This window comes from Trichosurus vulpecula, chromosome 5 (genome assembly GCF_011100635.1).
Source record: "Trichosurus vulpecula isolate mTriVul1 chromosome 5, mTriVul1.pri, whole genome shotgun sequence".
Lineage (NCBI taxonomy): Eukaryota > Metazoa > Chordata > Mammalia > Diprotodontia > Phalangeridae > Trichosurus > Trichosurus vulpecula.
Genome location: NC_050577.1, coordinates 201,889,170 through 201,914,092, shown reverse-complemented (window position 1 = coordinate 201,914,092; position 24,923 = coordinate 201,889,170). Strand labels below are relative to the sequence as shown.

Here is a 24,923-nt window from a genome sequence, read left to right as displayed (position 1 = left end):
ATTATGAATTCGAAAACAACAAAGATGAAAAAGAAAGCTAAAAAGAAAGCCTTGCACATAGTAAGCACTCAGATATTCAATTCAGCTATTTAGGGCTTGCAGTGTATTTGTTTGTTGATTGACTGAAAAATAAAAATCATTCTTAGAACTCAAGGCTCTAATGGTGGGCTTAAGTTAGCATGCAAATCTATGTAACTACAAAAAAAGAGAGTGAAGGTACAGTTACTTTTCCACAAAATTCTCACAATATCAGGTGTTGGGTTTCCATTTTCATGTTTAGCAAAATTTCCAGAATGATGCATATGCTTGGATTTCATATTAAATGAAATCAGTATTCTTACTGGTTGGCAAAAGATCTTTGCATGAAAACCTCACAGGGTAAAGGTATGCTCCAGAATACAGATTCCATTTAATTTCGGTAAATACAAATAAGTCTTGTTAAGGCTTAAGTCAGTGCAGTCTAGAGCTGAAGTGTCAAATGCAGGAAGAACACAGTTTGAGAATTCAGGTGGCCCTTGATCAAACTGCCACAGACCCTGAATCATTCAGAGCATGGTGTCAAAGTCAGATAGGAAAGGAGGCCACTAAACCATATATAAAGATCCTTGTAGGCCACCTACTGACTTTGAAAACTTCAAATTAATATTATTCATGTTTTATTATATTTTCATTTATTTTGTTAACTATTTCCCAGTTACTTTTTAATCTGATTCTAGCCACTAGGGCCTGTTGGGGCCTCCTGTTTGACACCACTGATTTAGACAATGTGCAAATGGGAACAACTTATTCATTTCAGTAGGGCATCTAAGTTGAGTAAGGGTGGGGGGTAGAGCCTGGTTCAGAAATCATTATTGTTGAGGATAGGCCTAGAAATCTGTGGTCTGGGAACTTTATCTCAGTGTAAACTTGAGCTTGAGGAGCTCAAGAACAAGACATTAACCCTAGACTTGATGTTCTAGTCCTTCCTGTGCCACATACTGTATAATGGAGGTAGGAGTACAAATCACTCTCCCTAACCCTCAAATGAAGTTAATATCTGATCTAACTCAAAGAAATGTGAAGATAAAATTAGAATTTTGAAGGGATATGAATAATTTATGAAGGCCTTTGAGACTTTTAGATTAAAAATGTTATATAATTCCAAGGTTTCAGTATTGTTGTTGCTATTATCAACTCCCAAGTCCCCAAATGGGTGAGAACAAACTGCTAGAAGACTTAGTAAACATTCTGGAATAAAGCACAAGCACAGCAGTGTTAGGTTGTACAGATTATGCAGTCTTCAAGAGAACAATCAGATTTTCAGTAAAAGTAGGGGGAAAGTACACAGCTATATTCACAGGAAATGTGCTCCTAAAAAGTTAAATAAATTGGCACTACAAGAGATTGACATTAAGTTTCCTCTATATTAAGATTTTTATTAATCATTCAACAAGTGTTTTTAAAATACCTAGGTACCAGGCTCAGTGTTAGGTGCTGAGATGGAATCTGTAGTTTCACTATTTTATGTAATCTCCTTCCAACAAGTCTGTACCTTCTCTGCTCCTTAGAGTTGTAAAATATCTAAAGCACTGAGAGGCTGAGGGACTCACCCAGGGTCAGGGTCAGGATTTGAATCCATACCTTGGTGGCTTGAAGCCAGAGTGCTCCACACACCGCACCATACATCCTCTGTCGAACAGGGAATCCAAAGACAAAAGTGAAACAAATGCCTCTGCTCTCAAAGAGCTTATCTTATACAGGGAAGACAACACTTATGGTACGTACCCCTATATGTGTATGTATACCTATTTACATTTAAGTTATATAGGATTTAATTGGTAGGGGTCTTTTTGTTTTGTTTTTTACAACTTTTATATATTTACAAGTAGAAATGGTTACAAATTAATAAGCACGTTTGACTGAGTTACACATTTTGTTATATTCAGTAAATATTGATCAGAGATGATAATGAAATTTTAACTTCATGTTTCTCGGGAACAAGAAATAACATATTCCAAAATTGCAAAAGTACATTGAAGGTATTTTAAGAGGTAAGACAGATAAAGAAAGTAATATTATGTTCTTATGCTTATTTGATCTTAGGCTACATTGAGAGGCATATGTATATGGAAGTGATGTTTCACCATACAGACCGTATGTTCTGTTCTGGGCACATTTTGGTAAGGAAATTGATAAGCTAGAGAAAATGTAGAGGAAGATAGCCAGGATAGCCACAGTTGCTTAGCCTAATCCATAGCCTGAAAATAGAGTCTCTTTTACAACACACTTGACAATGATTATCCAGCCTTTGCTTGAAGACCCCTACTGAGTGGAATCCTGTTATTTCCCAAAGTAGCACATTCCACTTTGGGACAGCTCTGGTTATTAGGAAGTTTTTCTTTATACCAAGCCTAAATTTGCCTTTTTGCAACTTTACACCTACTGCTTCTAGTTCTGCCTCCTGGGAGAATCAGAACAATTTTAGTCCCTCTTCTGCATGACAGTTTTCCAAGTACTTGATGACAGAAGTCATATCTTCTCTCATCTTAGTCTGAACATCCCCAGTTTCTCACCCTTATTGTCACATGGCTTGAGTTTAAGAGTCTTCCCCATCCTGGTTGCTATTCTGGACACTCTTCAGCTTGTCAGCACCATTAACTATGATGTGGTATCTAAAACTGAACAGTACTCCAGAAATGTCCTGACCAGGTCAGAGTATGTTAACACATCTACCTCTTTTTTCCTGGAAGCTGTATTGTATCATTTGCAAATATTATAAACATGCTTTCTTAACTTCATGGCATATGAGTGTTTGTTGAAGGAAATAGAAATGTTTAACCTAGAGGGGAGAAGTGAAAGGGGAAGGTGTGGGAGGGAGGAAAAGATTTTCATTTGTTTTTCAGTTGTGTCCTACTCTTCATGAACTCATTTGGGCTTTTCTTGGCAAAGAAACTGGAGTGGTTTGCCATTTCTTCCTCCAGCTTGTTTGACAGATGAGGAAACCAAGGCAAACAGGGTTAAGTGACTTGCCCAGAGTCACACAGCTAATAAGTGTCTGAGGCCAAATTTGAATTCAAGGAGACAAGTCTTCCTGACTCTAGGCCTGGCACTCTATGCACTATGGCGTCACCTAGCTGCCCTGTGGAACTGAGAGTTGACTTCAAATATTTGAAGGACTGTCACATGAAAGAGGGAATTTTAAACTAATTCTCCTTGGTCCCAGAGGATAGAACCAGGAATGGTGAATTCAGGTTGTAAAGAGGCCTGTAGAAATGTGAGGCAAGGAAAGTGATCCTAAAAACTAGAGCTAAACAAATGTAGAATGGGCTGCTCTGGGAATAGTAGGTTCCCTCTCATTTGGAACTTTGAAGTAAAGCCTGGGCACCACCTGTCAGATATGTTGCTGACAGGATCTATTTTTAAAAGTTGATGTCTTCTATTTTTTTTCTTCAGGCATTCCCCCTGTTTCTCAAATCTTCAGCCTCCCCCTACCGACTGGTTTCTTCTCTGCCTTCAAACATATGGATATCTCCCATATCCTTAAAACATTCACTAGATCAAGCTATAATCCTCTCTCCTCTCTTTTCCAACTACGCCTTACCTCCATTCCTCAAACCTTTGCAGTCTGACTTAGGACCCCATCACTCAACTGAAACCGCTCACCAAAGTTGCCATTTATCTCTTAATTGCTAAATCTGATGATCTTTTTTCATTCCCATTCCCTGACCTCTCCTTCTGGATACTCTTAACTTTCTAGGTTTTCATGACATAATGCAATAACACAATATGATAAACATTTATTAACTACCTGCTATGTGCCGGACACTGTACTAAGAGCAGGAGATACCAATAAGAAAAAGAAAGACAATCCCTGTCCTCAAGGAGCTTACAGTGTAATGGTGGAAGACGGCATACAGAAGGAAACTGAAAAAGGTGGAGGTAGAAGGCACCTGGTTCAGGGGCATGATGGTGGTGGAGTCAAATCTAAGCAGTGCAGCTAGTGGGAAATGACACTACTCTCTTTCGCCTTCTACCTGTCTGATTGTTCCTTCTCAGTTCCCTTTGCTGGCTGCTCATCAACATCATATCCCCTAAGTGGATGTTCCCCAAGGTTCTGTCCAAGTCCCTATTCTCCTTCTCTTGGTAACCTCATCGGCTTCTACAGATTTAGTGATCATATCTATGCAGATGACTCCTCAGTCTACATAGCCAGCCCCTGTCTCTAACCTGAGCTTTAGTCTTGAGAAAGTAAAATATTGATTTTGTATTTTATTTTTGAATCCATTCTGTATTGATTCTATTCATGGTCTGAGCCATATTTCTTTGTCTCTAAGTTCAGAAGTTCATGAGTCAAAAAGTTAATTTTTCCTCTCTGAGTTAAGTTTAAAAGTTGTTTCCCTATAAATCACTATATTGAAAGAAAATGGTTATCTCCGTACCCCTAGCTGCCCTTTTACAATTAGAAGAAATCTGTTCTCCTTGAAGGGTGCAGGTGGATGCCAGGGAATCTGATCTGTTATTTCTGAATCCTGGCCATCTTTCAAGAAAGTCTGGTGTGTTATCACTCTGATACTAACTAGTCATGCAAATGGACACCAGCAATGAGCTTTCCATAGCAAAAAGATGGAAGGAAAGGTTGTTGCTAGCCCTGTATTCCAGATTTGCATCCACTCATATTGTTTTCCATCATCTATGATACTTTGGAATTTGTAACCAATCATTGTTTTCCTTCTGTGATACTTCCTGTTCTTTGTTCTCTTGTACTTCTCAAAACTATATGAAGGCTAGTAGGCCCTACCTCATGTTGCTGAAAGAACCATTTTATTGGCAGTTGCTAGCCTTACCAGTAAATTGAACGTATTTGAAATTTTGTGCCTCAATTTACCTTAATTTCAGTCATAACAGTCCCACATTACCAATTGGCTATTGGATATTTCAAGCTAGATGTTTCATAGATGTCTTAAACTCAACATGCTCATTATCTTCCCCCCTTAAACCCTCCCCATCCTTTCCTGTTTCTTTCAAAGGTACCACCATCCTTCCAGTTTCTCACAGATTTGTAATCTTAGCATTATGTTACGCTCCTCACCACACATCAGTTGCTACATCGTGCCATTTCTATCCTTATAATGTTTCTCTCATCCAACTCACACAACTACCACTTCAGTTCAGGTCCTCATCACTTTTTGCCTAGATTTTTTTTCAAAGCTTCCTAATTGATTTCCTTGCCTCAAGTGTCTCATCCCCATCTGGCACACCGCTGCCAAAAGTAATTTTCCTTAGCCACAAATCTGACTGTGATTTCCTTACTCAGACAGCATCAGTGTTTTTTTTCTTATTTTCCTGCTGCTTCTAGGGTAAAATAAAAACTCTTTTGTATAGCTTTTGAATCCATGTGCAAGCTGCTCAACCTATCTTTCAGCTTTGTTGGGTGTTACTTTCCCTCCTGTATACTCCGTGAGATAACCCAATTAGCCCTCTCTCTGTTCCTCACACATGACATGCCCATCTCCTATCTCTTTACTTTTGTCTGTCTCTGTGCACTCCCTTCTTACTTCCACCTCATATAGCTCCTCTCTTTCTTTGAGATGCAGTTCAAGCACCATTTTCTTCATGAAGCCTTTCCTGATCCCTCCCCCAACTGCTAGAGCCCTGCCTCCCTTGTATTTAACTACTTTATATAAATTTATATTTAATAACTTTATACACACATATGTATGTGTGTATGTATATATATATATATATATCTACATACACACATACATATACATATACACCTATGTCCTCCCTTTGAATGTAAGCTCATTGCAAGGAGGGACTGTTTTGTTCCTTGTACTTGTATCCTCAGTGCCTGGCTCATAATAAGCACTTAATAAATACTTGTTGGTTGATTGCTTGATTTACATCCTCTTCATTTCCAAATATATCCCTCCCTTTTCCACTATACAGAGAGCCATCCCCTTGTAACAAAGGGTATTCCTTTTTAGGTAGAGGTAATGTGACAGAAAAAAAAAACCTATAAATGTTGGAGAAGATGTGGGAAAATTGGGACACTAATGCATTGTTGGTGGAGTTGTGAAGTGGGCCAGTCATTCTGGAGAGCAGTTTGGAACTGTGCCCCAAGGACAATCAAACTCTGCATACCCTTTGATCCATTAAAACCACTACTAGCTTTGTATCCAAAAGAGATCATATAAAAGGGAAAAGGGAAAATAGAAGGAGGACAGTAGAGCCAAGATGGCAGCTGGAAAGCAGGATCTTGCTTGAGCTCTCCCCCAAATTCCTCCAAACACCTGTGAAAAATGTCTCTGAACAAATTCTGCAGCTGCAGAACCCACAAAATAGCAGAGGGAAACAGGTCTCTAGCCCATGAGAGCCTGGATGGTCGCCAGGAAGGGTCTGTTGTACGGTGCTGGGAGTGGAGCGCAGCCCTACGTGGGCCATGCCAGGACAGACCAGACCTGGAGTCAGCTGGCAGAACAGGCCCAAGGGCCATGAATCATTGTGCTGTGGCAGTTACCAGACTTCCCAACCCACAAAGGTCAAAGAGCAGGTTAGTGGGAAACTGTAGGATCAAGTTGAGACTGGTCTGGCCACCAGCCCTGGGGGTGGCGGAGGTGGTGCAGTGGTGGCGGTGGCAGCAGCAGGAAGCTCCTGAGGCTGCTCCCAGAGCTCCAGCATCAGCTGCTTCCTGAGTCCCTGGCTCACACAGTGGGAGGAATCTAGCAGCAGATCATAGCGGGAGTGCAAAGAGTACTTTATGGGCACAAAGGAAAGTTTTCTTGCTGTGCCCTGCTTGGATCTGGACAGCGGTCCTGGTTGGCAGTTCTTGGGGGAGGAGGAGCCCTTCTGTGACAGAGCCTGGGCTGATGGTGGAGTAGAAGTAGCTCTGAAAACAGCAGCACTTGGACCCTAAAGCTTGGGACAGAGTACTCTCTACAAGCAGTCATACACTGACAAAAAGCTCAAGGGTTAAGTCGCTGGCTGGGAACACGAACAGGCAGTGAAAATGAACTCAGACTCAAACTCTAGATTCCTTTTTTGGTGACAAAGACCAAAACATACAGCCACAAGAAGTCAACAAAGTCAAAGACCCTACATCAAAAGCCTCCAAGAAAAACATGAGCTGGTCTCGGGCCATGGAAGAGCTCAAAAAGGATTTTGAAAAGGAAGTAAGAGAAGTAGAGGAAAATTTGAGAAGAGAAATCAGAGAGATGTAAGAAAACCATGAAAAACAGTCAATGACTTGCTAAAGGAGATCCAAAAAAATACTGAAGAAAATAACAGAATAGGCTAACCCAAATGGCAAAAGAACTCCAAAAAGCCAATGAGGGGAAGAATGCCTTGAAAGGCAGAATAAGCCAAATGGAAAAGGAGGTCCAAAAGACCACTGAAGAATCAGATGGGAGCAAGTGGAAGGTAGTGACTTTATGAGAAATCAAGATATTATAAAACAGAACCAAAGGAATGAAAAAATGGAAGACAATGTGAAATACCTCATTGGAAAAGCCACTGACCTGGAAAATAGATCCAGGCGAGATAATTTAAAAATTATTGGACTACCTGAAAGCCATGATCAAAAAAAGAGCCTAGATAAGATCTTTCAAGAAATTATCAAGGAGAACTGCCCTGATATTCTAGAACCAGAGGGTAAAATAGAATATGAAAGAATCCATGATTGCCTCCTGAAAAAGATCCCAAAAAGAAATCTCCTGGGAATATTGTCACCAAATTCCAGAGCTCCCTGATCAAGGAGAAAATACTGCAAGCAGCCAGAAAGAAACAATTTGAGTATTGTGGAAACACAATCAGAATAATACAAGATCTAGCAGCTTCTACATTAAGGGATCGGAATATGATATTCCACAGGTCAAAGGAGCTAGGATTAAAACCAAGAATCACCTACCCAGCAAAACTGAGTATCATGCTCCAAGGCAAAATATGGATTTTCAATAAAATAGAGGACTTTCAAGCTTTCTCAGTGAAAAGACCAGAGCTGAATAGAAAATTTGACTTTGAAACACAAGAATCAAGAGAAGCATGAAAAGGTAAACAAGAAAGAGAATGCATAAGGGACTTACTAAAGTTGAACTGTTTTGTTTACATTCCTACATGGAAGGATGATGTGTGTAATTCATGGCATGAAGGGATGATATCTAAAAAAATAAAATAAATTTAAGGGTTGAGAGAGGAATATACTGAGGGAGATAGAAAGGGAGAGATAGAATGCGGTAAACTATCTCACATAAAAGTGGCAAGAAAAAGCAGTTCATTGGAAGGGAAGAGGGAGCAGGTGAGGGGGAATGAGTTAATTTTGCTCTCATCAGATTCAACTTGAGGAGGGAGTAACATACACACTCAATTGGGTATCTTACTCCATAGGAAAGTAAGGAGAAGGGGATAAAAAAGGGATGATAGAAGGGAGGGCAGATAGGGGGAGGAGGTAATAAAAAGCAAACAGTTTTGAAAAGGGACAGAGTCAAGGGAGAAAATTGAATAAAGGGGGACAAGATAGGATGGAAGGAAGTATAGTTAGCCTTTTACAACATGAGTATTGTGGAAGTGTTTAACATAATGATACATGTGTGACCTAACTTGAATAAGGAGGGTGGGTGGGGAGGGAAGAGGGGAGAGAATTTGGAACGCAAAGTTTTAAAAGCAGATGCTCAAAAAAAAGTTGTTTTTGCATGCCACTGGGAAAAAGGATATATAGGGAATGGGGCATAGAAAGCTATCTTGCCCTACGAGAATTTAAGGGGAAAGGGGATGGGGTGGGGAGTGGGGTGACAGAAGGGAGGGCTGACTGGGGAACGAGGCAATCAGAATATATGCCATCTTGGAATGGGGGGAGGGTAGAAATGGGGAGAAAATTTGTAACTCAAAATCTTGTGAAACTCAATGTTGAAAACTAAAATATTAAATAGAAATGATAAAATTAAAAAAAATTTAAAAATGAAGAAATATAAAATAGAGGGAAAGGAAATACAAAGTAATTTTTCTTTCATACATATGTAAAATAAAATGTGCACAAACTAAAAAAAAAAAGGGAAAAGGACCTACAGTACAAAAATATTTATGTGGTGGCAAAGAATTGAAAATGGAGGAATTGCCCGTCTCTTGGGGAATGGCTGAACAAATTGTCATATATGAATGTAACGGAATACCATTGTGCTATAAGAAATGATGAGCAGGCAGATTTCAAGAAAATAAAACAACTGGAAAGACTTATATGGATTGAGATTGATACTGAGTGAAGTGAGCAGAACCAGAACATTGTACACAGTTAGAGCCACATTGTGCGCTGCTCAACTATGGGTGACTTAGCTCTTCTCAGCAATACAATGACTCAAGATAATTCCAAAAGACTTATAGTGGAAAATGCTATACACATCCAGAGAAAGAACTGATGGTGTCTGAATGCAAATCAAAGCATACTATTTTTACTTTGGGGGCAGGGCAGTTGTTTGTTTTTTCATGGCTTTTCCCTTGTGTTCCGTTTCTTCTTTTACAAGATGACTAATGTGGGAATATGTTTTACATGATGGCACATGTATAAGCTCTATCAGATTGCTTGCCATCTTGGGGCAGGAAGTGAGAGGGAGAGAGGGAGAAAAATTTGCAACTCAAAATTTTATAAAAAATTAATGTTGAAAACTATCTTTACATGTAATTAGAAAAAATAAAATACTATTTACTAAAAATAATAAAAGAAAAGAAGACCTATTTCTTTTTTCTCTTACACTAAGGAGAAGAGAACAGATTGATCAGTTGATCCACTTCTTCCTATTCATATTGTCTTTTGTTTCTGCTCCTTTCTCGCCGCTTACGTAGCCACCACCCTAATTCAGGCCCTCATCACCTTTCCCCAAGCCTGCTGCAGTAGCCTTCTTGCTGGTATCCCGGCATTCAGACTTCGCATTACACAGGTTCTCCCTTCCCACTGCTGCCAAATTGACATTCTCTCTATGCCACTCCTTATTCAATAAGCTTCAATTGCTCCCTAATGCTTCTGATATCAAATGTAAACTCCTTTCACATTTAAAACTCTTTAGAATCTGGCTCTGGCCTATCTTCCTAGATTGAACACATATCACTGACCTGTACACACCGGGTATTCCAGCCAAATTGGCTTACTTGCTCTACCCTGTTCATGATCTCTCCTCTCTCTGTGCCTTTGCACAGGCTGCTCCCCACGCCTGGGATGGTCTCCCTCTGCCTCTTGAAGTCTCAGCTTCCTTTAAGCTTCAGTTTAAAGGCTACTCCTGTACAGGGACCTTTCCCAATTCCCATGGTTGTTAATGTTCCCTCTGAAATTGTTTTGTATTTACTTATTGGTGTATATTATTTCCTCTTCCCCTTCCCCCTAGAATTTAAGTTTCTTGAGAGCAGAGACTATTTTATTTTTGCCTTCCCATCTTCAGCATGTAGCACAGTGCCTGACACATAGTAGGCATTTCATAAATGCTTGTTGAATTGTTTAATTGAATTAAGAAGTATTGATTGATTGTCTACTGTGTGCTCGACACTTTTTCTGTTGAGAATACAGAAACTCATAAAGCACAATCCCAGCTTTCTTGTTATTTATAATCTAGCTGGAAACAGGAGAGTTATAAACATTTTAAAAAAGACAAAAACTTTACCCTACAAGGCAGTGTGCTAAATCGCAAATCAGTGGCCTAGAAAATGAGTATTTTTAAGAGATTGAGAAATCACTTCTGGCTAGGGGAGTGAGGGTGGGTAGGACTTAGTCCTTGAAAGATAGGTGGGAATCTCCTAGATGGAAGGGGGGAAAAGGGCTATTAAATCATGTAGAGTATTAGGAAAAAAGTCATAGAAGCAAGGAAATATGAGGAACAGTGAATAGACAGTTTTGGAAAGAGGACAGTATTTAGACGTAGAGATTTAGAGTCTAATCCCAACTCTACTCTGTATTGCTTTCCTTTCCCTAACAGTCCATAGATCCTCAGTGTTATGATCTGTAGACTGAGGATTATAGCAAGATTGCTGAAGGCTTGCATGCCAAGCCAAGGAGTTTAGGATATTGCTTTACGGGGAACCACTGAAAGTTGTTTTGAGTAAAGGAATAACAGGATGATAAGTACTTTGGGAAGATAAATTTGCCTGTGATTAATTTGGATTGGTGAGTGGAAACCCAATGAAGAAGCTGTTGCAATAATCCAGAAGAAAGATTTGCAACAATTTGGATAAGAAGGTTTACTGGGGTATGTGTATGTGAAGTGGGTAGAGGGGCTGGACAGAGAAGGGAATTAATTTTTTACTTAAATTTTCAGACCCTTTTTTAGTTAATTTAGACAGTTTTATCTCTATGTTTGACCAGGCATCTCTGACAGTTTGAACTTTGATGAAGAGGTGACTGATGGGGAAGAAGAGGAAGGAAAGAAATCAAGAACTCATTCACCCTACTCAGAAACACAGCGACCCAGTTCTGGATCCAGCCAGAAATCAGTCACAGTATGTAGTTCTGGAAGCTCTTCCTTTTGGGTAAATTATACCAGCTCTCTGCAGAGCTTACCTTCATAACGTAATAGCACTGTTAAATTAGGGTGCTTTCTATCCCTATCCCTCCCCTCATTTCTTTGCAGAGGTGGGAGACTATGGTTGTGCTGCAAATATTTTCAGATTTTTGTATGCGTTGGTTAATTTTGAGGAACGTTTCCCCCCTTCCCCACCTTTTTATTCTTTGTTATAAGAGATTGCTTGTGAGGGATGAGGAAACAGAAGAGAGATTTACTGCAAAATGTAGGCAATGTAAAAACAGAAGATAGCAGTAAAAGTATTTTTTTTTAAGTGAAGGTGCCTTCATAGGGCTCATACCTAAATATAGACAGATTAGTGCCTACAGGAACCCTCGTTCAAAATAACTTTTAAGGGTAACACTTCTTTGCTACCTTCTCTTGTGTCAAATATTTATTATTTCATTCGATGTCCCTGAATTTCTTCTGCCATTGTCAGAAGGCGTTGGTTGTGAAGATCCAAAGGCAAATTATTCCTCACAAGAATGCGTAAGCTTCTGACCTGATCTCCTCTACTCAAGTATCACTGTTTTCTCAGGATACAGGAGCTTCCTGTACAGCATCCCTTCAGGCTGATAACCAGCTAGAAGTAGAAAATTTAGAAGATTTTGCATTTCGTCCTGCTCCTCGGGGGATTACAGTGAAATGTCGAATCACCAGGGATAAGAAGGGAATGGACAGGGGCCTGTACCCCACCTATTACATGCACTTGGAAAGGGATGAAAATCGGAAGGTATGTGAATGATCTCCTAGGGCAAAGCTTTCAGGAGGGGAGGTATTGGAGGTTGGATTTTATAATAAGGAAAAAATACTGGTGGAGGGTATATAGTACATTGGAAAGAGTTCTGTCAGAGAACCTGAATTCAAATCCCAACCCTGCTACTTACCAATAACTCTGTGACTTTCGACAAGTCACTTAACCACTCTGGGCCTCAGTTCCTCATTCGTAAAAAATGAAAGAGTTGGACTACATGGTTTCTTTCAGTTATAAATCTATTATCCTTTTGTCCTGTGCTGTTAGGCCAACTTCAATGCAAGTGGATGAACTTTCATTGCTTGTAAGTGTGTGTTAGTGCTCTCTTCAATGAGTTAAATATAAGGAAATGAAATTTTTAATATCTAGACTGCTTTGTTAGATTTAAGGAAAAATATATTTTAAATTATTGAATTTTATTTTAATATACCAGATACATTAGAGAGTATCCATACATTTATTTTTTAAGTAATATAAAATAAGTTTCCTTTTTTTCCTAGGGGAAGTATCTTGGTTTTCTTTTTCTTTTTCATCAAAGAAGAATAATGACAAAGGAAAATAAGGATGTTGTTGGGAGGCAGAATGACCTAGGTATAGTCAGAAGAGGAGACAAGCTAAATACCCCAACAATTCTAGTTTATTTCAGACTTGGGTTTTTCAGCATTTTTAAACTTGTTCATGAATAATTCATTCTGTATAGACACAGAGGCTGAAGAGTTAATATATGATTCCCAGAAGTGATTTGATTGGAAGGCACAACTTAATACTGAATTGGTCATGTCATAGAAATGATGAGGTGCAGAATAGCAAGGGAATTATTTCAGTCAAGAATATAAAGCTAAGGGTAGGAGAGGGTGACTGCACTGATCAGTTGGGTTAAGTTCATGGTGAGGGAGAAAGATGTTTTGTTGGGTTTATAGTGATAGAAAAATAAGCAGCAATACAGAGAGCAAGGTTTGAAGGAAACTGAGAAAGCTGTAGAAGGGAAATAAGTGTTTTTTAGGTGCCTCCTATGTGCCAGGTACTAAGCACTTCACAAATAGGATCCCACTGGGTCCTCACAACGACCCTGTTTTATAGCTAGGCAGACCAACTCCAATGTGCCACTTCACTGCCAAAAAGGAAAGAAAAGAGAAAGAGCAGTAGACAGTGAGTTTGTGGAAACAGGTTAGAAGTTGGAATGAGAGCTCAAAGAGATTTATTGCTTAAGTAGATAGAGTGTGTTCTCTTCATTCCAGACCTGACTTGACATTTTGTATTTTTTAGACATTCCTTCTTGCTGGGAGAAAGCGAAAAAAGAGTAAAACATCCAACTACCTCATCTCCATTGATCCGACGGATTTATCTCGGGAAGGGGAGAGCTACATTGGCAAACTCAGGTGAAAGCCCCAAGGCCAACAGTGTTCTAGGCTGGGACAGAAACCATTCAGTCCAACCCTTCCTTTTACAAATGAGCAAATGGAGGTCAAGAGGGGACTAAAGGACTTTATCTAGTTTCCCTGTCCCTTGCCCTTTCTTTTAACTTAATTTTTCTTTTTTATTGTGAGTTTAATAATAACCAACAAACATGAACGTTTTAGTGTACAAAGGAACAAAAAAGAGAATTACATGTGAAATCATAAACTTCTGTTATGTACAGATTGTTGTTTTAGGAATGTATTAAATTTAATGTGATAGTAACAAAATCGCCTAATTTGTATCCTTATAGACTTTATTTTCTTCTGTGTATCTTTAAGTATTTTATTCTTTTTTATTTTTGCATTTCTATCACTAGCAATTCTTTTGTTCCCCAATCTTTTGCTGATAGAAGAATCAAGCAACCAATCTGACTGGATCCACTCGTGATTTATGTTATATAACCTCATCTGGGTTTACTGGGTTTACTGCTAGGCAGTAAACTACCCCAATTAACCCACTCACTGCAGCAACTCTTCCAAGCCTTTTTGTCCCTCCTGAAACCTCCCATCCTTTCATGATTTCCCTCCCCCTACTCTCTCAGCTGAGAACTTTGCCTCATATTTAAAAAAAAAAAAGGTCAAGACTTCATTCCTGGCTCTGGGCATTTTCTCTGGTTGTCCTTCATGCCTGGAATGTACACCCTCATCTCTGCCTCTTGGCTTCCCTGACTTCAAGTCCCAACTAAAATCTCACCTTTTTTTCATTTTCTTTTTTTTTTTTTTTTTTTTTGAGGAAATTGGGGTTACGTGACTTGCCCAGGATGAAGCAGCTAGTGCCTTCTTTCCATAAATTATTTCCTTTTTATCCTATATATAACTTGTTTGTACATAGTTGTTTGCATATTGTCTTCCCTGTTACGTTGTGAACTCTTTGAGGGCAAGGACTGTTTTTTACTTTTCCTTGTATCTTCACACAGTGCCTGTCACATTGTAAGCACTTAATAAATGCTTATTGATTCAACTGCCTGAATAATAGAAGCCCTCATAACAAATAAGTATAGTCAAGCAAAACCATTTAGTACGTTGGTCATATCTGAAAATCTATGTCTCCTTCTGCACCTTTAGTCCATCACCTCTGCCAAAAGGTGTGTGTAACCTGCCCTTATTCCTATAGTTTCAGTGAGTCAGTGAGATTTGTTACTACAGAATGTTGTTGGAACTCAGCCTTTTGATTTGAACTAGGTCATAGTTCTTGCTTTTTTCTAATGAAAGAATTTGTAAAAGCTGCAGATGAAATAGATATACTTTGACATTTTAGGGTTGTTACCTGTTGTGTCACTCAGTGTAGCATATTTTTGTTTGCATAAGAGAAAAATGAGACTATATTGGTGATAGTCTCTTCCTGGTTCTAGGTCCAATCTCATGGGAACCAAGTTTACAGTGTATGACCATGGTGTCAGCCCAGCTAAGGCACAGGGCCTGGTGGAAAAGGCCCATACTCGTCAGGAGCTTGCAGCCATCTGTTATGTAAGTGCCATTCTTGCTATTTAATCCCTTCTCTGAACTCCCAGCTAAGATTAGAAACAGAGAATGGATCTAGAACTATGTTGCTTCTACCTACAAGCCCCAGTAAGATTATATAAACTTCTTGGGAATATAAACCAGATAATTCCAGAGGACCCAATGTAACCCTATGCTTTTGGTAATTACATGATAATAACAGAGGAAATTTGGTTAACCTCCAGGAATTATGAACAGTTATAATTTCAGGTTACTTTCTATAGTATTTGGTGGAAAGTCTCTAGCAAAAACTAAGATTTTAACAAACTAGTGGATATAGACCCAAATATTAAAGAATGAAACTAAAAACTTTTATTTGTTTTCAGCCAAGTTTAAATCATAGTACTATAAATCTCTAAGAATGCCAGCTTGCTGACAGGTTTGAATCTGATAACTGTTTTTTAGTTTTTGTGCTTTTCTGAAAGAGGTGTTTCTTCAGAAATATCTTTAATTTATCTGCCAGACTTTATCCTTTTGATCTTAAATGATAGTTCAGCCTATGCCTTTCAGTAATATTTGTTCTATGTAATACAAACCAAAGCCTATCCATTTATCATCTTTGTCCATAACACATTTAGCTTCTGTGTATTCTAAATAAATATTAATTGTATGATCATATTCTTCCTTATTAGATTTTCTCAAGATTAGAGACCATATTTAACTTGAAGTCTATCACTTCCCATAGTTCATAGTTCTGTTAAATATTTGATGATGATTAAGTTAGACAGTTTGTTAAAGTTACTTGTCATTTCCTTTTTAATTAGAGATAAAGAAGATTAATTTTAGGACAACAGTATCTGTTGTGGGGATCTATATGGATTGATATGTTTATATTTCTGTTATGTTTATAGCAACTGCATTACTGTCACCTTATAGAGATAATACTGCCTGACAGTTTAATGTAGAGGGAAAAAAAACGCAGAGTCACCAGACCTTATGAAATCCCACTCCATCAGTTACTGACAGTGTGATTGTGGGCAAGTTCCTTGGATTTTAATTTCTTCATCTTTAAGATGGAAATGATAGTCCTTCACAGAGTTATAGTAAAGAAATGCTTTGTAAACTGGGAAGGACCTTTGAGATCATCTGTTTCAAACCCCTCATTCTGTAAATGAGGAGACAGGCTTGAAGAAGTTACATGACGTCCCCAAAGTCACAGAGCTTGAAGGGGGTCTTTTTGCTCCATACTGCCATTATTACTATTATTTTTTTCTTCTTGCTGCCAATTAAAAGTGCTAAAGAAGGATAGTTAAAAAGTTGTCACTTTTTTTTCAAGAGTTCTGCTTCACTTTCCAAGAGATCTCTCTATTTTCTAGGAAACTAATGTGCTTGGGTTTAAGGGTCCCAGGAAAATGTCTGTGATTATTCCAGGGATGAATATGAGTCATGAAAGAATCCCATTCCGGCCACGAAATGTAAGTAGGGACATACCTAATTTGCAAAGAGGGCTTGAAAGGCTGTTAAGAAATCTATTCAATTTTCCCTGGGTTCCAGTTCAGATTATACTTGCCAAATCTCTTGGGTAAAGCCTTATTTTTTTCTTTTAAAAATGTATTGATCCTTTTTGTTTTGATAGAAAAAACATTTCCTATAACACACCTCCAGAATCACCCCCTATAAAGTATTTTCCCAGAAAAGTTAAGCAAAGTCACCTAATAGTGTAGTTGCCACTGAAAGTACATGTCAACTTTGCACTATTGTAAGTTACCAGAAAGGAATAATATGTGCTTTAAATTTCACATCATGATACCAGCACTAGTGTCATCTTTGTTTAAATTGTTGTTAGTCGTTGTGTGGGTTGTTCTTTTAGTACTGCCATCACCCTAGTGCAGGCCTTTATCAACATACACCTAGACTATTGCAGCGATCTTTTGGTTAGTCTCCCTGCTTCAGATCCCTCCCCAGTCCAGTCTGTCCTCCACTCAGTCGTTGAGTTGATTTTCCTAAAATACAGATAAACTACAGTGTCTCCCTGTTACCTTCACGATCAAAACATCAAATCCTCCTTTTAGCTTTTAAAACACTTCATAACATGGTTCCTTCCTACCTTTCCTGTATTTCCACCTTACTGGCCCCCAAATACTCTTTGATCCATTGACACTGGCCTCCTGATGCTCCTGGAAAGAGACAATCTACTTACTGGCCCTGGGCATCATCACTGCTTGTCTTCCTTGCCTGGAATTCTCTTTCTCCTCATATTCCCTTCCTGGCTTCTCTGACTTGCTTCAAGCCCCAGCTAAAACTCTCCCTTCTGTAAGAAGCCTTTCCCAATTTGCCTCAAGGCTAGTGCTTTCTCTCTGTTGATTATCTCCCACTTACCCTGTATATTTTGCTTATACATAGTTGTTGCATGTTGTCTTCCCCATTGGACTGTGAACTCCTTGAGTGTAAGGATTTCCTTTGCATTTCCTGATATCCTTTTCACTTACCATAGAGTGTAATTACTGATTAAAAGGCATGTTGCCTATGAAACAGTAACTGGAGCACTGACATAAGTATCAAAAATCCTAGTTCAGGTTTTTTTTTCTTTCTGTACCTTAGCTTTCTTTATCCTCTGTGAAATGGCAAACAGGAACCCCCACTGCACCCTCTGACTGTTATTTAAGGATGAATAAGATCATAATGGAGAAGTGTCTCTGATGTAGGTGCATTCTCAATGCAACATGATTTTTTTTCTCTTGAGCAGGAGCATGAGAACTTGCTTTCCAAATGGCAGAATAAAAACATGGAAAATGTGATAGAGCTACACAACAAAGCCCCAGTCTGGAATGATGACACTCAATCCTATGTCTTAAATTTCCATGGCCGGGTGACTCAGGCATCTGTGAAGAATTTTCAGATCGTCCATGCAAATGACCGTAAGCCCCCCAGAAAGGGCCAGGCGGGGCAGTGAGAGGGGCTTTTCTGGAAGGGAGATTTTGAATTGCATTTTGGTTAGGACAAATTCTGAAAATTACTTTTCATGGGTACATTATAGGGTCATACCCTTGTTTGAGAGAGACAACTCCCTGTAGGAAGACAGTCATATTTTAGGAGAAGAGCTTCTGAACTTTACTGCATGGACAGGTGAAGAGAATGTCAAGCAGTTGCTGTGGCTACCACAGAGAGAATCTTAGGTTGGGCTGTTTTGGAAAGACCAATTCAGATGACATACATCAAAGGTTTCCCATAGGTTGAGTCCTTTTGTTTAACTAATTGGTAGTACCCTCAGTTCTCATCCTTCCTCTTGCCAGGAGGTAGTCAGGAACAGTCTTCCATTTCCAGTGGATAGTAGAAGCAGTAAATTAAAACTGCTCAAGATTGGGAAGCCCCTTTTTAACCTCAAAAAGTTTCTTTTTTTTCACCTTTTTAATGTAAAACAAATTTTAATTAGCTTTCACCTAGGCTTTATAAATTCTTTCTAAAATTAAAATAGGTTTTTTCTTATCATTATCTTAAACATTCTCTAATTTCCTTCAACTCTTTTTTCTCTCTCTGCAGCTGAATATATAGTCATGCAGTTTGGACGTGTGGCAGAAGACTTATTCACACTGGACTACAACTATCCCATGTGTGCCCTTCAGGCCTTTGCTATTGGGCTCTCCAGCTTTGACAGCAAACTAGCTTGTGAATGAAAGAAGACACGTCATACCCCAAACCTGTTGTTCATTCTAGGAAGCTAACTTTAGGGAGAAAATAACTTCCCTTTCCTGAGTGTGAAAGAGATGAGAAAAGTCAGCCAGTATCTTTTGGGTTGATTCCAGCATATACAAAAAAACTATTCAATGGAATTTCCAGCCCCTACCAGCCCAGTATAGACAAAAGATTATTCAAGCTGCAAAGAAAACTTTACCCATAGCACATTAATGAGGCCCACTTGTCCTGTGCCTCAAAGATTAGTTTTTCCTATGCCTGGAATCTCTTGCATCTGGCATCATGTTCAGATTATTTCAGGTACTTATCTATTTTCAGAAAGAGACAGTTGTTTCCTAACATTCTTTTGCCCCACATTGGTAACTCATGCTGAGATAGATTTTTAGCATCAGAGGAGGTTCTATAGCTTTGTACCTGTGATCCAGAGCTCATAAATGGGAGGACTGATTATGTAAAAAAAAAGCCTTCATTCCTACTATTGCTTCCTTCTACCATCCTGTAGATTATATGACCAAGGCCATGAAGCTTATGTGTCCGTAGTAGTATATGTCCATTTGTATCCAGCTTTTGACTTGTTTGAGGGATGGTGATTTCCAGAGAATGATCTTCTACCAGGATCAGAGAAATCCAAAGTGATTTATCACTTTGACACTTCACCAGTGGCTCATGTCCCATGGGAGCACCCTGTCCCATGGGAAGAAGCAGCATCCATCATTCTTCCGCATCCTAAAAGAAATGCCCTGGATATCCAGAGCCTATATATGCCCTTGGAAATTATCCAGAATGTTATTTGTTTGGCTGTTGAGCTCCCTTTTGAGGAAGTTAAGTATCTGCTAGTTTAGTTTAGTTTAGAAACTAGTTTCATTTCTCCCTTAGTACCAGAGGTTCTTGTGTTAGTGTGAAACCCTCTTAGTTTCAAAACTGACTGGTCAGCTGGCACCAATCCCAGGTAGAGAAATGGCTATCAAATTTGTAACCAGTGTGTAACTGTCTTAATTTCATTGTAAAGATTAAAATCCTTTTCTTCTCTGAATGATGCCAATGGTGCCTTCCAGGTACAAGTACTGGAGATGGCTTCACCCAGTGGTTTTGCAGCTGCCCTTATTTTCAACCCAGTGGTGCCTCCTGTATGTAGGTGTTTATTAAGCCATTCACCTAAGGAATGTAGTCTCCAGCAGGAATTATCTATTGAAGCTTTTGGGTGTCTTATATGTTTAAAAAAATTTAAAGAAAAAAAGGTGGCAGTGAAAAGTTTTTGCTCCTATACATTTTGGTGGCCCTAAAATTAGCTGTCTTACTAACTCTACAACCCTAAGATGGGCCGAGTTTGGCCCTTCCTGGCATAAATATTACTAGCACTCAGTGCCCTTTGTACACTTGTGTGTTGGTAAGCAAAATGGCCTTTGTTTTCTTTGAGTAACTTGGTGTATTTCATTGAGCTTTGCTAGGTGCTGGGCCCCAGGCCCAGAGCCCTATTAGATGTGGAACCTGTGTGGGTGCGAATTGGTGACTGGGGTGGGGCCCAAGATGGGGCTGGCTAAGGGGAGGTGTTAACTCCAGAGCCATGCCCTATCGGGTGTTAACCTAATCTATGTGGATTTGAACCTCCCAGGGTCCTAAGGGGAGGGGCCAACTCAAGAACCAATCACCAGAGCCTGGGCTCTGGTCATTCAGACGACACTTGATGATGTCAAAAACTCTATAAGAGGAGAGAAGACAGCTTGAAGACCCTTTTCTGTTGGAGCTCTTTGTGGCAGCAGTGGTGGCACGTGACTCTGGGCCAGCCCTTGTTCTGAGCTCCTGGGCTGAACTTAGATGTTGGTAACTATGAATTGTATTGGGTCTGTCTGTTGATGTTTGTAATTTGTTTGTATTTCATTCTGAAGTTCAGGGTGCTGGTTTTTTCCCTAGAACTAAGTGAATGCTGTCTGTATGCTGGATTAAAGTAAACTTGTCAACCCCTTCACCTTGCTTTCCTTATTAAAGCAGATCAAAAGAACCTGTGCTTTCCCAGCATACTGGCAGCTTTCTGGGTGCTGGCTGTGGGTGGATCTTACACCCCCACAGAAACTGCTAGCCAGATTGTGGAAACAACTTGCTCAGTGTCACCAAAGCCTTTGTATTTTGGTACAACTTGCCCTTTCATTGCTTTCACTTACAAATCACAATATCTTTGTGGTGTTTTGGTTATTAGAAAATCTCAATAAATCAAGTAATATCTTTTGCACCAAGATTTAGGAATTAGTTGTCTATGTATTTCTCTGTAAGTCCCCACCCAGTATTTCCTGCTTCCTCACAAGCAATCTCTTCAAGTCAAAATGCCTAGAGTAGGAAATTAGTCTGGGGACAGATGGAAGGACTTTAAATTTAATCCCTTTTTGGCCAACTCAGCCAATCTGTTAATTTATTTCCATTTTAGGCCTGGCTCCTCCAGTCAAGTGCCTCATCATTAAGTGCCCTAAGGCCCTTTAGACCTCGGTCACTAACTGTGCTGCCAGACCTAATAAACTGGTAGCCAACTAAATTGTTCCCTCATCTTCAGCTATTGTGGATAGCTAAACCTGGAATCTAGGAGCCAACCCTAAGGCTATAAATTTTTTTTCTTTCTTTTTTTTTTTTTGGAGTGGGGAAGGCAGGGCAATTGGGGTTAAGTGACTTGCCCAAGGTCACACACCTAGTAAGTGTGTCAAGTGTCTGAGGTTGGATTTGAACTCAGGTCCTCCTGACTCCAGGGCTGGTGCTCTCCTCAATATGCCACCTAGCTGCCCCTCTGAGGTTATAAATTTAATCCCTCTCCTTTTCTCTTTTGCTTTTCCTTTGACCTTCAGAAGAGTCACCCTGCTCTACTTGCTTTCTGCTTGAGTGTCTGGAGAGATGCCTCCCCCAGCCAACTCTGGTTTTACATGAATCATATTTATAACTTTTGTAGGTTGTGTCAATAAAAAATAATTTATACAAACATTTCATTACTGTCTTTTCTTGAATATCTTTGCCTAGAATCTCCTTGCAGTAAGATTGCATGATGGTAATTTTTCATCATTTAGCAATGATGAATTAAGCAGATGCTTTAAAATTTAAAATTTTAGAATTTTAAAGCTGGAAGAGACCCTTCAAAATTCTGACCCTAGAAGTCTGAATTAGCCTTAACTTGGAGCAGTAGCTTAGTGGTAATAATAAGTTAACATTTATAGTCTTATGAAGTTTACAAAACTCAGTATTATTTCATATGATCCTCATTTATCCCTATGAGGAAATTGCTATTACCCCATTTTGCAATTAAGGAAACCAGGGTTGAGTGGTTAAGTGATTTGCCCATGATCACACAGTAGGTCTGTGAGGCAGGAGTCTGTGTAGTTCTTCATTACTCCAAGTTTGGCGTTGTGGTCACCAGAACACAGTTCTTTCCTTGGCAAACTTCTAGATTTCTTACTCTTACATTTCCCATCTTGTACCCCAGCTCGGTCTAAAAGATACTACAACCTTACTATCAGGACCCTTGTTTGTCCTTCATTTCAAAGAGGATCAGTGACATCACGGGGTGATATCTTGACTCATGGGTGAATTGGATTTAAGTGAGGCAGAATTCCACAAAGTCATCAGCCTCTCTCTCCCTGAGTCATCAAGGTCCAGTAGCAAGAAAGAAGCCTGGACAACTGTCAGTGGCCTGGGATGAAATGGATGACCTTGGCATCTTCAATGGTAGACCAAGCTCTAAGTGCTCCACAGTTTCATAGCTGATGGAACAAATTGTTCTCATCTGCTCATTCTGCTGGGGGGTATCTTCATATGTTTGGGGTAGACATCCCCCTAACTCACCAACAGTTCTGACCCCTGTAGGTTACCCTTAACCTGGTTTAGCCTGTCTGCTGAGGAGGTCCTACCCAGACACGGCTCCACGTGATTAACAACTTCTTGGAGCCACAGATGAGAGTTGGGTCTATTAATTTTTACCATGTTAGAATTCAAACTTAAAAAAAGGGTCTTGGAGCCCCCCAGGAGGGTCCTCAGACCACACTTTGAGAACTGTTTTTCTAGATCGGGAGTCAGTAAGCATTTTCTGTAAAGGGCCAGATTGTAAATATTTTAGACTGTGGGCCAGGAGGTAAAATTGAAGATGCTATGTAGGTATTCTTACCTAACAAGAGATAAAACAGATTTCCACAAATTATTGATAAACTCTAAAACAATAATTGAGTATAATTTTTTATAATACAGATTTACTAATGAGAAGAATGAAATTCCTTTTTGAGAAAGCATTTTACTTAATTGGGATTCAAAGTTAGTGTTCCTTATTATTGAAATTGATTGCAAATGTTAATGCTGATCTGTAAATATTTGATCTTTGAACAGAAAGTTACTGCCAAATACTGATATCAATCTTCAAGTGTATGATTTCAATTGAGCCAAAAGACTAACAGTCTTAAGCAAACTTACTTTCTCTGGATACGGTTTCTTCAGTTGCCACGATCAAAACTGTTTTAATTAATTCACTATGGATAAACAGCTTTCTTGCTTGGCTACAAAAGAGACACTGGGAAACTTACTTTGGTTTCAGCCTCATTTTCATTTTTTCTCTTTCTTTTTTTATGGAGGAAGGCAGGGATGTTGAGGTTAAGTGACTTGCCCAAGGTCACACACCTAGTAAAGTGTGTCAGGTGTCTGAGGCTGCATTTGAACTCAGGTCCTCCTGACTCCAGGGGGCCTGTGCTCTACTCACTGTGCCATTTTTTATTTTTGTCAAGAAATTCTGCTATGATTCCTTTTTAAATTTTCTGATTTTTCTGACTGTTGCTTTACTGTGATTTGGGAATATTATGATGAGTGCTTAGTCTGGGAATGTTAATGTATATTATATTCTTTTAGTATAGCTGTAATGTCGCATAAAAACCACAATGTTTTGCCTTCTAATTATGTAGGTTAGATCTATCAATTTTTACCATGTTAGAAATTAAAGCTTATAAATTCTAAAATATTAATTCATTAAAATAATAATAAATGTTAACAAATAACATTTTTAAGAAAAAGAACAAAATAATCCACACTCCACACACTTTTCTTATTGGGTACACACTGGTAATTTTTTTTCTTAAATGGCCCGATGCACATGGCACTCCACATGCTATCGAGTTGTAACTGTATCTTTTTGTTTTGTAGCAAGGGCAAAGTGATGGGTGCCACATGTTGTGTCTGTTACAAGTATTCAACTCTGCCAACAAAATGAAACAACCCAAACAAGTGAGCATGGCTGTGTTCCAATAAAACTTTATTTATGGACACTGAAATTTGAACTTCATCTAATTTTCATTGTCTCTAAATAGTATTCTTTTGATTTTTTTCAACTATTTGAAAATATTAAAAACATTCTTAGGTTGAGGGCCATACTGAAACAGATGGCAGGCCATAGTTGGCTAACCCTTGTTCTAGAGTACTAGGGCTGGGGAACCTGTGGCTTCAAAGCCACATGTGGCCCTCTAGGTCCTCAAGTGAGTCCCTTTGACTGAATCCAAACTTGAAATCTAGACCATCCCTATGCCATCATCAATCACAAAGTATCCTCTCCTTTAGATTTTACCCTATCTCTCTGTGTCTCATTATCCTCCCATGGCTTTCCTGTCCTTGAAAAGGCTATAAGAGGTGCCTCCATCTCCTCTCCTCTCTCTCTCTTAAGTCTCTTCAGTCTGGCTTCTGACTTCATCGTTCAACTTAAACTACTCTCTCCCAAGTTCCTAATAATTTTTTAATTGCCAAATCCAAAGACCTTTTCTTAATCTTTACCTTTCTAGACTTCTCTGCAGCTTTTGACACTGTTCATCACTCTTTTATCCTTGATAATTTTTTCTCTCTAGCTTTTTGTGACACTCTTCTGATTCTCCTTCTACCTATCTGACCACTTTTCAGTCTCTTTTGCTGAATCTTCATTCAAGTCACACCACTAACCATGAATGTCCCACAGGATTTATCCTGAGCCCTCTTCTCTTCCTTTAGACTCACTTGATGACCTTATTGGCTCCTATGGATTCAATTATTATCTCTATGCTGATGATCCTCAAATCTACTTATTGAGCC

General features: G+C 39.1%; 1 protein-coding gene across 3 annotated transcripts in view; it reads left to right on the top strand.

Annotated features, from left to right (window-relative positions):
* Positions 1-21,818, top strand: part of TULP3 (TUB like protein 3) — a 55,895-nt gene extending 34,077 nt beyond the window's left edge. For 2 of the 3 annotated variants that reach the window (XM_036758439.1, XM_036758440.1), the window contains exons 5-11: positions 11,318-11,451; positions 12,052-12,246; positions 13,534-13,646; positions 15,077-15,191; positions 16,541-16,639; positions 17,911-18,082; positions 18,705-21,818. In XM_036758439.1, the coding sequence (XP_036614334.1) occupies positions 11,318-11,451; positions 12,052-12,246; positions 13,534-13,646; positions 15,077-15,191; positions 16,541-16,639; positions 17,911-18,082; positions 18,705-18,838 (962 nt within the window). In that variant the 3' untranslated portion in view covers positions 18,839-21,818. The remainder of the gene's footprint in view (positions 1-11,317; positions 11,452-12,051; positions 12,247-13,533; positions 13,647-15,076; positions 15,192-16,540; positions 16,640-17,910; positions 18,083-18,704) is intronic. The other variant, XR_005010435.1, reaches the window with a different exon arrangement.
* Positions 21,819-24,923: the final 3,105 nt, after the last annotated feature.